Source organism: Equus przewalskii, chromosome 21 (assembly GCF_037783145.1).
Source record: "Equus przewalskii isolate Varuska chromosome 21, EquPr2, whole genome shotgun sequence".
NCBI lineage: Eukaryota > Metazoa > Chordata > Mammalia > Perissodactyla > Equidae > Equus > Equus przewalskii.
Window position 1 is genome coordinate 10,356,923 of NC_091851.1, and position 15,708 is coordinate 10,372,630.

The window sequence follows — 15,708 nt, forward strand, 5'->3', positions numbered from 1 at the left end:
TACATACAGTAAAATTAGATGTGAGGAAATATGAGAACGCGCAAATAGGGTCTGTTTCTTTGCCTCAGGCAAGGTCACTCCAGAATGTATATAGTAGGTTGTTTCCTTAGCTTTTTCTCTTTTTTAAATTGAGATGAAATTCAAATAACATAAACTTAACCATTTGCAAGTGTACAATTCAGTGGCGTTTACTACATTCCCAATGTTGTGCAACCATTACCTCTATGTAGTTCGAAAACATTGTCATCACCCTCAAGTTCCTCATTTTTCACATGTTCTTTTTCTTCTTTTCTAGATGTATTTAGAGGGTAATGCTGCAGCACCACAAAGTAATGCTACTGCCTTCAAGTACTTTTCCATGGCAGCCAACAAGGTGTGTACTCAGCTCATTTCTGTAAACACGTGAAAACTGTCGGCTTTTATTACGTGCAGATTGGTGCTTAAGAGTTGACTCCGAAGCCCCAAGGCCAGCTAACGGGCCTGGGAGGAGTTTTGTGCCCTGGAGAAGAATATTGTTGACAATAAAATATGGGGTTTGGGTAGGGGGGACATGTCTTCTCATCTTGGTAAATGGAAAATGGCAGAGAGTTCTGCTGCCCTAGCAGAAGACCAGACAGAAGCTCAACTTTCCCCTCCCCCATGCAGGAGATGAGGATGTCTAGATCAGGAAACAGGACATAAACAAGATGAGGGCAGAGGAAGGGAAAACTCAGTCAATAACCACAGTAAGTTGAGGACAAAGACAACCAAGAAATGTCCAGTTTTCTCCAGTTCGATCCTACTAAGGCCTAAGGCCAGAAATCCCCCGGGGCTAGGCAGAAGGTTGTCAGAGGCAGACACCAAGAGATGTTTGAGAGTTTGGCTCTGGAGGCAGAATCCCTGGTTTCAATGCTAGCCCTGCAGCTTACTGTCTTTGTAACCATGGGCAAGTTATTTAACCTCTCTGTGCTTCAATTTCCCCATTTGTAAAATGGGAATATAAGATTTGCCTCATATTGCTGCTGTCAGGATGTAACGAGTTAATATTTATATGCCTCATATTGTAAAGTACTTACAGCAGTGCCTGGCACATGGTAAGTGCTATGTGTCAGCTAGTATCTTTTGCAGCCTGGGTCCAGTTAAGTAGAGTGAACTTCAAAGCATATCCAAGTCAGAATGGACTGGATATGTGAGGGAATCTAGAAATGGTATAATATGGCTCCTGCCATTGAAGCTTTGCCTTGGTTCCTAGGCTCAGCGAGACTGGTATCTGTCAAAGAAAACCTAGGAGACTACTCTGAATCCCTTTCATGCATGAAGAACTTCCTCATGGCAACACCCATCTGCCTAGTCTTGGTGAATGGCCTTGGTAAACTTTCTATCCCTGCACAGTTGAAGCATTTCATTGTCTTACATCATGCTGCAACACTGGCAGTAAAGATCTGCTCAAATCAGGGAATATTTTCAACTGCTCTCAGTTTTTAAAAGCCCACTTGCTGCTTTAGGAGCCTATTTATAAATGACTTGCATCTTGGAGCTGCTGCTATTGTGTAAATTACTGAGAAGGCTGGTACTCCTCTCCCTTGTAATTTATATGAAATTGTTGCTCAGCAAGACAGTTATCTGGAGTACCATTAGATTAGGATGACAACGGAGAGCAGAGTGAAAAAGAGGTGGGTTAATGGAACAGAGGAAGATCTCTTGTAATCTGGCAAATAACACTGATTTGTCAGTCCAAAGGAATAATGAGAGGAAGTTGAGTGTGTAAATCAACCCAGCTTCCAAGCTATTCAGGTCTGTGTAACCAGCAGTGGTCTGAGGTACTTGTGTTCTAAGCCAGAGCTGCATCTCTTTACAGAGGAAATCTGCAACTCTATTTAAGGTAATTATTCTGAACGGCATCAGGGGAACATGGCCGTATATTCCTTTATCATCACCTGGACAATTTATTAGATTTCTCACTTGAGGTCACTATCAAAGTAAAGGATTTCTGTCTTCCACTCTACACACCCATACTCTACTACCTTTTAAAGAACTATTGCTTTTTAAATTTGTTTTTAAGTCATATCAGTACAAGATGCAAAGCTACAGACTTTATGACGTCTTTTGTCTCATTTACTCAGAAACATGAACAGTTATCCTAGGTGATGTTGGGCCCATATTGGGCCATATTCTTCTGGTTTTCTCTCTCACACCTCTGAATACAGCAGGCCCATCCCCATCTCCACAGTCTTGTCTCATCCCCTCCCTTCCCATAACCCCCCATTCTGAATCTTACCCATCCCCCAGAGCAGAGCTCAGTCCTCTCTCCCTCCACAAAGCCATCCCTACTCTCCTTGGCTCACATAATCTTTTCCTTCTTCTGAACTTGCCCTGTGTCTACTGTATGTACTGCTTCTATCTTGTGTCTTCTCTCCTACTGTCTGAAGGCCGTGTCTCCTCGACTAGAGGAGGGCAAGAGTTTTAGCACACAGTGTGGGTTCATTAAATATTTGCCAAATAAGTGACTATCTGCTCCCTGAGTTCATGTCGGTTAACCTAAGCAAGAGCACTGAGCCCTAAAGTAGAAGTTATATATGGGAGGATTGCCTATACATATGTTTTGTTTGACCCAGAAAGTATTTCAAACATTAGGAAATTTCATATCAAAATCTGAACAAGCACCTTTTCTTGAAAAATGAGAAAAGCTGACCATGTGAGGCTGCCATTCCGTGTGGCAACAACTGGCTGGAGCAGAGAGCTGAGGAGCTGCTGCTGCCTTTAGATAGGGCAGGTGCTCTCTGGTTTGCCTCAGTCTCCACCACTCCCTCCATCACTGGTCTAATGTACTTCTTGTATTACTGCATGGTTGCTGGAGGGCCTGAATTGGCTACTCCTGACCTGAAAGTTCTAAACAGGTGCTCTGGGTCTTAAACGGTTGGTGAGTCATCCAATGAACCCCTGGTTTCCCAGTGACTCTCTTAGAGAAGGAAAGTAATTGTCCCCACTATTCTAACCTTCCTCCTTCTTCTCTCCCTTCTTCCTTCCCTCCTCTCATTTCCCTTCACTTCCATTTTTCTCAACACCTAAATGATGATAGTTAGAAGAAACCAGACTCACTAGACTTTACCACATCCACCACACCAGGCCTTCCTACCCCCAGACTGGACTATCCCAAGCCTCCTAGGACAACAGGTAAATGTAGTCAGGAGAAAAGAGGGAAGAAGGGAACAGAGGTATGCCATTGTTTTAAATACAGATGGATTGTCCTTAAGTATCCTGACAATAGCTGGCCCTTTTATATGCATAGGCTCAAACTTTGGAGTATTCAGATAGTTTTTGAACTATGTGCTCTGGTTATGTGCTATTCCTGTATCACTGACGGGTACTCTGGCTGCATCCACAATAACTAAATTTAGGTCGCAAGAAGAAATTTGGAGAATTTTCTATCAGAACTTAAGTTCTTGAGGAAATACTATAAATCTGTAAAACAAACCTACAGATCCACTGAATCAAAGCCATGCAGCCAAGTGTGGCTCCTTACTCTGTCATTAGAGAGTAAAATGCACAATGGGAGATAGAAAGAAAAAGTGACTTTTCTGGTTGGAACCTTTCAATGTTCACTCTTCATCCAGGATTGATATGCTAAATATCAATATATTTGAACATGTGCTAAATGCTAAATGTGTTAAATATTCCCTTCCCTAGACTATTCAGAATACTAATCAGAAAAAGAAATGGTAACTAATTTAGCATCAAGTGGAAAAGAAAACATGATGATGTTATAAGCAGTCAAATTTGAATAAGGAAACATATACCAACAGTGCCTTACCATCCATTATGGCTCGACTGAAATTCACAGTTTCTAAATGTTATTTGGCCATTTATGTCAATCTTTTTTGAGCAAAGCAGGTAACAAGTGTCTGGATAGACCTTTCTCTTCTGGGAAACTCCTACACATCCTTCAGGACCCAGCTCAAATGTCACCACCTCTGACAACACAATCCCCTCAGTCCCTAGCCTCAACTAGGCAATTGAGTGTCCCTCTTCTAGGTGCTCACAACACTCTCAATCTGTTTCTACCATAGGACTTGCTGAATTTGATATGATTTCTTTAAAAGGTCCTCCCTAATGAGTCAGAGCCTATGAATTCTCTAAAGCAGGGATAATGGTTTATTCATCTTTTACCATTCACCTCCTACCTCTGCCCAGTGCCTATTATGGAGTCACACACAAAGCAAGCACCAAATAATTGTTGAATGAGAGTGTGGAGGAAAGATTTGACTTTCCCTTCCCTCATGCCTTTCGTAGGCAGAGCGGGTTAGGAAAGTGTGAAAGGAGAACCTAGAGAGGGTCAGAGGAACTTGCCAACTGCCTGATTCACCTGCCTTGATTAAGCTCCTACTGGGAGCATTTCAAATACTTGGAACGATTTTGCAGTAATTTGCCTTGTCATAAATCCTTCTGGGACTTTACTTGGATTTTTAAAACTGTTCTAGGGCAATGCAATTGGTCTTCATGGGCTCGGTCTTCTTTACTTTTATGGGAAAGGAGTTCCCGTGGTAAGTTAAAGAATTTCATTATCTTTTCAACATATTTCTAGCAATTTATGGGGTTAAATTCATGATCATTGATTAATTCAAAGGAATTAGTCTCAATTACCTGGTTTGCCAAACTATCATATCTGATAATAGGGAATAAAATAATCCAGTGAAATATTTGCCAAAGAACAAGCTTGTGACAAGAATCACAACCCTAATTATATCTTAGAATCATAGTTTCTAAGTAACCTTAGAAATCATCTAACCTCTGAGGATTTTTTTGATAGAGAAATTTATCTTAGTTTAACCTCTGTGTTTTGAGAGACCTTCCTCCAATATCTAACGAAACCTACTGTCAATGTAGGAAAAGATGTAATTTATAGTGAAAATAAGATAATTATTTCCTAATAGAATCCAATACAATAATGAAATAATATGTATAATACTTCTGATACTATTTTATTTAGCCTAAATTAATAAGGCAGTATCTATACTGGTAAAAAAAGTGGAAGGCAATTGTTACTATGGAGTTATAATGTACCTTTGAGTAACAGAGTGTAATTATCTTACAGAACTATGCTGAAGCACTTAAATACTTTCAGAAAGCTGCAGAGAAAGGATGGCCTAATGCACAGTTTCAGTTAGGATTCATGTACTACTGTAAGTGCTACAAATATGGCTACTTTACTTAGAATGAAAAATGTATTATTGTCTGCTCCTTTCTTAACAAAAATCAGAGGATTGGTGTGAGTGGTTCAGATAGAACATTCAGGCAGCAGTTTAAGGAGGAATTTGAAGAAGACACAAGGAAAGGACCCCAGCTGGGGGAGGAGACAGGGAGATGCAATCAGGAAGCTCATCTTTGAAAACGTTAAGTTTGAAGTGCCTTGTGATATCCAATGCAGATACCCAGAGGCAAAATATGAAACTCACAAGAAAGGTCAAAAATGGAGAGAAAGATTTGGTAGGCATCAACATACAGGTATTAGTTAAGAGTAGCTGAAACAGCAAAGGGAGAGAGAGTGTGGGAGGAAGGAGCAGTGGGCCATGGTCTGGAATCTTGTGGTCCTTGGTGCTGTATTGAAAAGATGGGCAGAGAAAGAGTGTTCACAAGAAGACTGAAAAGGCATGGTCGGAAGAATAGGGCAAAAGGGGGATCTTAAGGAGGCCAAGGAATAGAACCTTCAAGAGAGAGTAAATGAATGAGCACCCCTGTGAAATGCAGTGAGAATCCTGGTTCTCAGTTTCAAAAAAGATTAACAAAGTGCTGAGTATCCACGGAATTTGTCAATATGGAGGATTTCTGCAAGGTGTTTGGACTGGTTGGGGTGGAAACCAGACACGATGGGTGGAGTTGTGAATGGAAGGTGAGCAAATAGATGCGTGAAATTATTCTTGGAAACAGTGTGCCTTTAAATGGAAGGAGAGAGATAGAATAGTAGCATGAAGGGGACCAAACACCAGGAGAGAGTTGTTTTGAAGATGGTGAGAAACCTAAGTATAATTTTCGGCAGAAAAAAGAGAGTCAGCAAATGGAGGTGGCTAAGATATCATGGGAGAGATGAGATAATTGATGAAGAGATTCTGGAAAAAGTTGGGTGGCATTAGAATCTGATTGGGCTGAGGTAAGTGGAGGCCTCATTAGCCTTCATAAAGAGGAGGGATTTGTCACCCTCAAAGACTGGAGAGAGGGAGGACAGGGTGGTACAGGTAATTTCTGTGGGGACTGAGGGAGGGAGTGGCCGAGACAAGTACCAGGAGATCTGAACATACCTGAGTATCTTTGCTAAGTCCTCCCTGTCAGAGGTGGAGCTGGGGCAGCAGCAGACTGCATCATCAAGGAGGTCAGTTCTGGCCAAGACGTCAGCTGGCATTTTCTGCAGTAGTCTAGCGGCAGAGCTTGTCCTGTACTGTTCTGTACCGTTGCCTAAGTTGGCCTTATTCTTCTAGTTCATTCCAAGTCCCAGGCCCAGGATCTATCAGATTCCTCAAGCTTCTAGAATGAGAGTAATAGTAATGGCTCATGTTTATTAAGTCTTTCTATGTATTTATTCATTTAGTCCTCTCAACACAGCTAGAGGATATCCTACAGTTTATAGATGAGGAAATGAGCCTTATTGAGGTCAAACATCTTGCCCGAGATCACACAGTTAGTGGAACTGGGATTCAAATCCAAATGATCTGCCTCCAGAGCCTTTGCTCTTAGCTGCAACATGGCACGGCTTCTAAAGGCCGAGAAATGTTCAAGTTGGAGGGCAATTTAAGGACCATATAGTGCAAGCCTCTCCTTTTGCAGATGAAGTGCCTAGACATGCCCAACTGACAAAAGGAATATTGGGAGAGCCAGGACAAGAGTCTCAGCTGCTGGGAGTATGCTGATTTCTCCACCCTAGCTCCAGATACCTCTCCTTGCTCCAGTTATGAATTGAGTCTGAGCTGGGCCTCTTCGAGCCAGGATTTGCCAAACTCCATTGTTATGGCTGGGAGGAGCTGGATTGGTCTTCTGGTGTGGAAGGATGACAAGAATGGTGAAACACATCATGGTGGGGCTTCTGGTCCTCAGAGACCACTATTTGGTCTCATTTTCATTAACTTTAGTTATGCCGTATTGAAGAGATATTTTCAAGAGACTAAATTGTCCTTCTCTTTCAGTTTTCTGAATGGGTCAAGAACATAAATTTCCATATTCTTACTTATAATTGAATTCAACATTTTTCCCCCCAAATAGTGGATCTAGAGTAGCTTGACTTTTGGTTACCTTTTCCCATCCTCTTTAAAATAGCAGACATCACTCTGACCATTATATCCACAGATTATAATGTAAAAAGTAAAATAAATAAGGGATGGCTCAAAATAATTTTAATTTTCAGCTGGCTCTGGAGTATGGAAGGACTATAAACTTGCCTTCAAATATTTTTACTTGGCATCTCAGAGTGGGCAGCCCCTCGCCATTTATTATCTGGCCGAGATGTATGCAACAGGAACAGGAGTGTTAAGATCGTGCAGAACTGCTGTGGAGGTAAATAATGGGCTGTTTTTAAAGTACCTTTCATTTATCATACAGAGGAGGTGATACTGTCCTTAAATTGTTGATGCCTTTGATTTTATAGAGATTATCTCTTTTCTTCCAGTTGACGATGTGAACACTCACATTTGCCAGGGAGGAATAGCAGTAATGCAACTCAGACTGGGAAAAGGAGGAAGAGAAATGATCCCTCCTCTCTTCATCTGGCTTTTCCTTGAGTTCTGAGTTCGCTTCAGAATTTAGCTAAGGAGCTCTGTTCCAGTCTTCAATCAAATCACCAGGGCAATCTGTCACTTCTAGTGAGATTGGGAGTTGCAACTCTGGAAATGAAAGGCTTGATTTAGCCTAGAAAATGTAGCCCACTTCTTCCCAGAAAGCAAGGTCCTTAAGTTTTTGATGATTTGGATGACAACTGAGAAAGTGAGTTCTCTCAGCTTCAGCCAGTGATGTAGTTTTCAAAAAGAATGCTTTTAGGACCTTAATGCCCTTCATTGATTTATTAAACACTTCCATTGCACCAATATAAATACCTCCATGTTGCAATCTGGCCCCTCTGAAACTCATTTGAAAAGCTACCAGCTAGTAATCTATCTTTAGATTTGTTCCTTTGCCAAATTCCTAGTGAATTATGTCTGGCTAACCTCTTTTGGTTGCATAAGGGCTATTCAGCTAGGTTGACGCTTGTCCTCGTAGAGCTCTGCATACCTCCCTCACAGTTACATCACCTGCACCCTCCAGCACTAGCTTCCCTTAATTCTCTCCTGTCCTCATCAGCTGCAGCCTTATAACTCACCCTCACAGAGCAGCAGTGCCCAGAAAGTTCCCTTTTTTAAAAAACAGAAGTCAGTACATTCTTGTCTTGTCAAATAGCCTCCAAGTCAGGAAAGTTTATTATGCAAATTTAAAATAAACCTCAGCAAGTTTCAGCTCAAAACAAAAACTACACACTTGTAATCTTTGTGCCTAAGAAAAGTATTAACTTTTCAACCCAAATAATTTGCAAAAGCCACTCTTTAGACCTAAAACCTTGTCTGACCAGCCAGCAGGAGCTGAAGACTGATGTCATTTATCATTTACGTGGGATGAAGTATATTGGCTAACTCATCTGCTTGGTTTCTCTTCCCACATACAGCTTTATAAAGGTGTCTGTGAACTAGGCCACTGGGCTGAGAAATTCCTGACAGCATACTTTGCCTATAAGGATGGTGATATAGATTCTTCTCTTGTTCAGTATGCACTACTTGCAGAAATGGGGTATGAAGTAGCCCAAAGCAATTCAGCATTCATTTTGGAATCTAGTAAGATAAGTTAAAATTCTCTGCAATTCCCCAATCACACAAATGTTTGTATGACTTTACTATAGGGGCATTTTAAGCCTTACTAATGAAATGTTTCCTTTTTTCAGAAAAGGCTAAAATTCTTGAAAAAGAGAAGATGTACCCAATGGCACTTCTCCTATGGAATCGAGCTGCCATTCAAGGTATTAAAGCTAGAGAAAAATGAGCACATACCTGGTCCCCATCTGCTATTATTCATCTGATATGCTCCAGCTGAGTTCTTGGGCACACAGGCAGAAAGGTGCAGAAAACCAAGCAGGTGATATTTCGAACTGTACTGATGTTAGGGTCAGTCTTCACTTAGAGGTCATTTGCAGGATTTTCTTTTCTTTGTTATTCTCAAAGTCCCTAGTTTAGCAAACCATAGAAAGTTTTCTATGGCTATGTCTCCATGGCACCAGAACAGTTGTTCAAAACATGATAATTTTACTCAAGAAACCAATTTTCTTGGTCTAGTTTTAGTCACTCCTTTGCTGAGTTTTTTCTCAACTTATCAGAGATATGACCTATGTCTCAATGAGTTTATAGATGAAATTACCTATGGATCTAAGACTTGTTTGATTTCTTTTCCAAAATATCACATTGGTAATTACCACAAACTTCAGATCTTTATTATAACCATTAGCATGCTATCATTAGAAAAAAAACAACCCAGAGTTAATTGGTAAGATCCTCTCCCCTTTCCTGGAGTCCCCATGTCCCCTTGTAGGGACCACACGTGATAAGGAATGTAAGATAGCACTGATGAGAAACCATTGGCAGGTGGCATTTGCGTCAATATGTCTTGTTCCATTCTCTCCCTAAAATTATATTACTAAAAGCAGAGAGATACTGCAAAGCTGTCACTATAGGCATTTGGATATGTGAGGAACCTGTTGCAGTAAGAGAGCAATTTCTCTTCCAATTAAGTTTCTTAAAATCGTCTCATGCTAAGGCCAAATCATCTCTTTTCTACAAGAAGTCAATGGGATAAAAAATGATTTTCAGTTGATGCTAATATGAAGCAGAGGGCAAAGTCACAGTGGTTCCTTTGCAGATCCAGATGAGATGGTAATTTGGCAGCAAGCCATCCATGTGATTTTAGTGAGAAATTCCCTAAAAAAGAAAAGTCTATGTTTTCTAAAAAGCAATAAAGACCTTGTTTGGAGTGAGGAAATAACACCAGCAACCTCTCAGCTATGGCAGATCAGCTTACTTGCAACAAACACAGGTTTACTCCAAGCCAGGAAATGGTGTGGAAATTGCACCAAGGAAAAGAGACATTGAAAACAAAGAGACATTAATATTAAACAGAATTCACCAATATGAAAACATCAGGCTGCTAAAAATAATTATGTGTTTCAAGAGAGGTCAGGCATGAGTGTCCCCGAAGATGTGGCTGCTGAGTGGCTCACTTGAGGTTAGGAAATCTAATAATGAAAGTTTCCAGTCGGTCACTGGTGTGCTTCTTTCAGCAGCTGCTGCATGTGAGAAGGGTGCTGAACCCTCAGGACTCAGCCACCAGGCTGTGACTGTGAAATTGAAGGGGAAAGCCCTCCCACTGTCAAGTGAGCCCTGGGAGCCTGTCAGGGTTGCCACATGCCCCTAGTCAGTCTCCTAATTAGGGTGGAGCTGAATCCTCCGGAGGAGCTGTTTGTTCACTGCCTTCCATTCTCAGAGAATTCGGGGGTCTTGCTTACTGCTTGTAAAACTTGAAAATGCACAGAAGTCCTGTCCTTTTGTGGTTATGGCCCAGAAGGAATCTTGGGGTCAAAGTAAGGCAAATTTGGGCAAAATTAGAGAAGGAATGGGTTTCTCTTTAGGGCTCCTCCAGGCCCCTCTCCTGGGTATCATTTCTGTAAGGTCTTGTCCCTAGCTACCTGTACATTTGGAAGCACCTGGCAAGCAAACCCTGATAACTAATGTCCTTGTCAGCTTAAGAATTCTATGATGTTACTTCTACTCAGAGAGAGCTAAAGATGGCTTGTGGTATTACATTTTAGTAGACAATTCTAGATGAGTAAAAGAACTTCAGTACCCAAAATCAATTCCAAAAGATGTTAGGCATTGCAGTAGGCAAAGTGAGGAGAAAAAATTGGAAGAATTCCTATAGCACTTAATGATACACCTCAGACCATACCACACAGAGTAATTCCTCCTTTTCCAAATAAACCTAGACTGTGCTAGAGGGGTTCGCCACAGCTGAGATGAATGTCCTAGATAAGCATTCTCATCTTTTCAATCAATATTATCCTAGTGAATGAAACCAGGGACCCCAAAGAGACCCTTAGAATTCATTCCTAACTGACCTTCAAAAGACTGAATCTATCTTTAAAAGTCACATGAATTTTTTTCTCTTCCTGAATATATCCGTGCTTGTTGGAAAGTAAGGTTCTAAAACACTTACCACCTGGGGAAAGCATTTTCTAAAAAGTTTCCTACCATGCCTATCCATTCACTCCATAAATACTTATCAAGTACCATTCTAGTCCTGACCTATATCAGTGATCAAGAGCTTCAAAGTTTCTGCCCTCACGAAAAGAGAAAAAATAAACTAATAAAAAAAAATAAGATAGTGATATGTGTTGTGAAGGACATAAAACATGGAGATGAGATAAATAACCCCTGTGGTGAGGGCTGAGGGGATGCTTTAGACAAGGTCATCAGAGAAGGCCTCTAGGAGGAAAGGGGACACTTGTGGTGAGACCTGAATGATGAGAAACCAGCCACATGAAGAGTCAGAGGAATTCCAAACGTGCCAGGCAGAGGGACTTGAAGAATCTTAATTCAGGGATTCGGAGGCAAGAACGAGCTCAGTGTGTTGAAGGAATATTAAGAAGGCTAGGACATATCAAGAAAGTGGCATGCGATAAGGCTAGGCTAGGCAGGGAGGCAGAAGACAGACAAGGCATGACTTGTAGGTCAGGTAAGGATTCTGGATATTATTCCAAGTGCAAAGAGAAGCGCTTGAGGGATTTAACACAGAGGAATAACATGATTTGATTTTACATGATAAAAAGATCATCTTGGCAGATGTGTGGAGAATAGATTGAAAAGTGGAGACAAAAGAACATTTTGGAGGCTATTGTAGTATTCCAGGCTTGGACTAGTTGGTGGAGGAGATGGCAAGAAACAGGTATGTTTTAGAAGTAGAACCAACAGGACTTCCTGACAGATTCGATGATGGAAGAGAGGGGAAAAGAACTTGGAATGATTACCCTAGATTTATGGCCTGAACAGTGGTGGTAATGGCACTGACATAAGGAAGAAACTGACGATTTTATTTGAGGAAGGGGGTAGCAAGGTGTTAGGAATCTCTACTGGATGTTTTAAGTTTGTGATCCAAGTAGGGAAGCCAAGAAGGCAATTCTAAGAGTCTGAGTCTTGGGGAGAGATAGGACTATAGGTGTAAATTCAGCAATAGTAAACATAAAAATTGCCGTGGAACTAGATGAGTCACCTAGTAAAAGAGCTGAGATAGATGAGAGTGGTGGAGAGAGGAGGAGAAGAGAAAAGAAGGGAGCTAAGAAAGGGAGAAAAGGAGCTGAATAACAAGCCTTTGATATTCCAAAACTTAGAAGTTGGGTAGAGGAGGTGTCTAGCAAGAGATTGAAAAGGAGAGGCCTATGAGCCAGGAGGGAAATCAAGAGAATACAATGTCATTGGTGTCAACAGAGGAAAGTACTTGGGCAGCTAGGTCCAATGACTCCAGTGCTGCTTAGAGGAGGAGTGCTCAGTGCTCTGAGATGAGGACAGAGAAGTGGCCAATGGATTTGGCTGCATGGAGGTTATTGACCACCTTGAAAGCAGCAGTTTCGTGGAGGAGGGGGCAGAAACCAGATTGGAGTGGGTTGAAGAGTATGTGGGAGGTGAAGGTTTGGAGACCATGAGTTTAGAACACACTTTTTAAAAGGCTGAGTGTGGAGGGAACAGAGAAACGGGGAGTAATTAGAGGAGACACCATGGGATAAAGAAAGGGTTTGTTTTTGTTCATAGAAGATACCAAAGTGTGTTTGAATGACTGATGGGATTGACCTAAGAAAGAGGGAGAAAATTGGTGATGTAGGAAAGTAGAACTTCAGGAGTGCAGTCTGAGAACAGGAGGGGTAGATCCAGTTTCTCAAAAGTAAAGCTAACTTCAAAAAGTGAATTCAAAAGGTAAAGTTTATAATTTTTTGTTCTTAAGAACATTTTTACTATACCATAGAGTTATCCTACAATGAAAACACTAGCATTGAGTGTTATATTTTGTATTCCACAAAATATCTCATCCTGATGCTGGGATTCTGAGGGTTTTTTTTTCTTTTTATACATTTTATCATTAGGTTGAGTTATTAAGAACTATATGTGAATCATTTGAGTTATGATTCTTCTCTTTCTAATATTTCTATCAGGCAATGCGTTCGCTAGAGTAAAAATTGGAGATTACCATTACTATGGCTACGGGACTAAGAAAGACTATCAAACAGCAGCTACACATTACAGCATTGCAGCTGACAAATACCACAATGCACAAGCCATGTTCAATCTGGCCTACATGTATGAACACGGTTTAGGTATTGCAAAGGTAATTATGTTAGTAATAATCCCAATCTCATAATGCCAGCTGTATGGGAAGGGAAAATTTATAAATGTTTTGCATTTCATTGATGTCATCAATGTAAAGAAAGGAAAGAAAATACTTAACATTTGCTGAGTCCCTCTCACATGCCAACACATATTACTTACCATAAGAGGTAGAAATTATTTTTTCCATTTATGCCCAACGACATAACCAACAAGTAGAATAAATCCAGTCTAGGCCAATTTGACTCATAAGTTCATGCTTTTTCCAGCAGTACTAGTGGGCCCAGCCCCCACTCCCTTCCACCTCCAGGCCTTTTCCCTCAAAATTTTTATTGTCTCTCAAACTCCCAGTGACAAAGAGAAAGTGGGAATGAGGTCAGAGCTGCATACAAAGGTGGCATTAATCCAGAAATGTCTTATGACACACCTGCTGTGTACATGACACAATGCTGAGCCCTCTAGAGAGGCCCAAGAAAATACATCTCTATTCTTCAAAGACTACGCTTGACTGGAGGAAATGAAGCATATTCGTTAAGAAAAAGATCTAACACTACTACATTGGGTAAACTCATTAGACAGTAACTGTAATTAAGGCAAAGGTGGCATTGGGGTTGGTCTGACAGAGTAAGTAAGGTGTATTAAATATCAATAATGATAGTAATATCCAAGCAGTGGTGTTATATACTATGTCATTTAAATCACACAACCACTCGATGAGATAATCCCTCTTATTGTCCTCAATGTAGGCATCAGGAAACTGAAGTGCAGAGAAGTTGTCACATGGCCAAGTTTTCAGAGCTCATCAGTGGTGGACCCAGAATTTGAACCCCGGCTTGTCTGATTCCATGTTTTTTGGGGGAAAGAGTGGGCCTTGCACTGAGTCATTCCTAGTGCTCAAACGTATATTTCACTTCATTGTTTATATTCCTGGTTGCATTTCAAGACCAAAATAATGAGGGGGTTATTGGCTTTTCTATATTCTCTCTTTTCTTCTAGTTGTAGTAGTAATTGATAATCATTGGTAGGGAATTTCCTATCTGACAACTGCTAAAGGCACATGCTGCAACCAAGGGCTTCTTATTCAGGTACCAACAATCCAGCGGTAGAGATCCCCACCTTCCTGTGCTCTCCTGTGGTCTGCCTTTCAGCTCATTACTTTCCAAAAGCCCCAGCACCCTAAGCAGTGGAAAGAATATCAAATCCAAATCCAGTCTGTTTTCCCCATTCCTAGCAAGTGTAAGCTTCCTGCGTTTATAAAATTTGCAGGGGGGCGGGAGTTGGGACTGGACCAAATAGCTAAGTTGGATGATTCTTTGGATGTCATTTAGCCACACCTCGCTCCTCTCCAACCGTCTCCCACATCTGTAAAACAGAACAGTGATACCTGCCCTGCCCCAGGCTTTGAGGATAAAACGAATAAGCTTTTGTGAAAGGGCTTTGTAGTCAAACTGTATGGAATGACTGATACTCAGATCAGAAGAGAATTTGAGCAAGCGCTAAGTAAGGCTTCAATAAGATTAAAGCGTTTGTTCCCCACTCCCCATGTAAAACATAATAGTGGTGAGAGGAGCATTGTCTGTATAAAGGATAAAAATGAGCCTACCTCGTGGGTTAAATTCAAGTTAGTTCTCCTGTCCTGACTTGGCCCCCTGACAGCCTCATCCTCACCGCAGTGAGGCCATTTTGCCTCCAGTCCAGGGAGGAAGGAAGGGGCGTCTTCTCAGGACACACGATCAACGTCCAGGAGAGGACACTGTCTGCCAGCGCCCAGTTGGCCCACTATGTCAGAGGGTTTGATATTCCTCCTTGGAGTCCCCACCGATCTCTTTCCTAGGGGCTTTCATCACAATGTCAGATAGCAATTGTCAAGACATACATTTCATCTGTTTAGAAAAAACTTTGAAGTTTCTCTCTGGCCAGATTGCTGTGCTTTTCTGTCAGGGTTCCTGTTAAATCATGGGTAGTTCATTTTGATCAGTCACAGGTATATTTTTTCCTACAGAAAGCCTCTACATTTAAAAAAAAATAGGGGCTGCCCTTAACCTCAGACCTGGATATGGGAATTTTAGATTTAGTTAATGAGGGGCCTTTGCTCTTTGTCTTTATTAATTTCTTTGTTTAGCAATTAGAAAAATAATAACTGAGCACCCAGGGACCAAGTTTACTAATCTTGCCATCTCATAGTCAAATTAATGAGGAGATACCACCTTTTCTAATTCTTAAAATGAATAGGCTGATAATTAAAAGTCCAAGGCTTGTTCCAGTGATGGTTAATAAAAGCAAAGCATTTAGGAGAATAGGC

The 15,708-nt window shown here is 41.1% G+C and overlaps 1 protein-coding gene across 7 annotated transcripts in view; it reads left to right on the forward strand.

Annotated features, from left to right (window-relative positions):
• Nucleotides 1-15,708, forward strand: part of SEL1L2 (SEL1L2 adaptor subunit of SYVN1 ubiquitin ligase) — a 118,203-nt gene that overhangs the window by 95,896 nt on the left and 6,599 nt on the right. For 3 of the 7 annotated variants that reach the window (XM_070588793.1, XM_070588794.1, XM_070588795.1), the window contains 7 exons: nt 296-373; nt 4,458-4,520; nt 5,072-5,159; nt 7,370-7,518; nt 8,657-8,822; nt 8,930-9,004; nt 13,235-13,407. In XM_070588793.1, coding sequence (XP_070444894.1) covers nt 296-373; nt 4,458-4,520; nt 5,072-5,159; nt 7,370-7,518; nt 8,657-8,822; nt 8,930-9,004; nt 13,235-13,407 — 792 coding nt within the window. The remainder of the gene's footprint in view (nt 1-295; nt 374-4,457; nt 4,521-5,071; nt 5,160-7,369; nt 7,519-8,656; nt 8,823-8,929; nt 9,005-13,234; nt 13,408-15,708) is intronic. The other 4 variants (XR_011530948.1, XR_011530947.1, XM_070588796.1 and 1 more) reach the window with 2 other exon arrangements.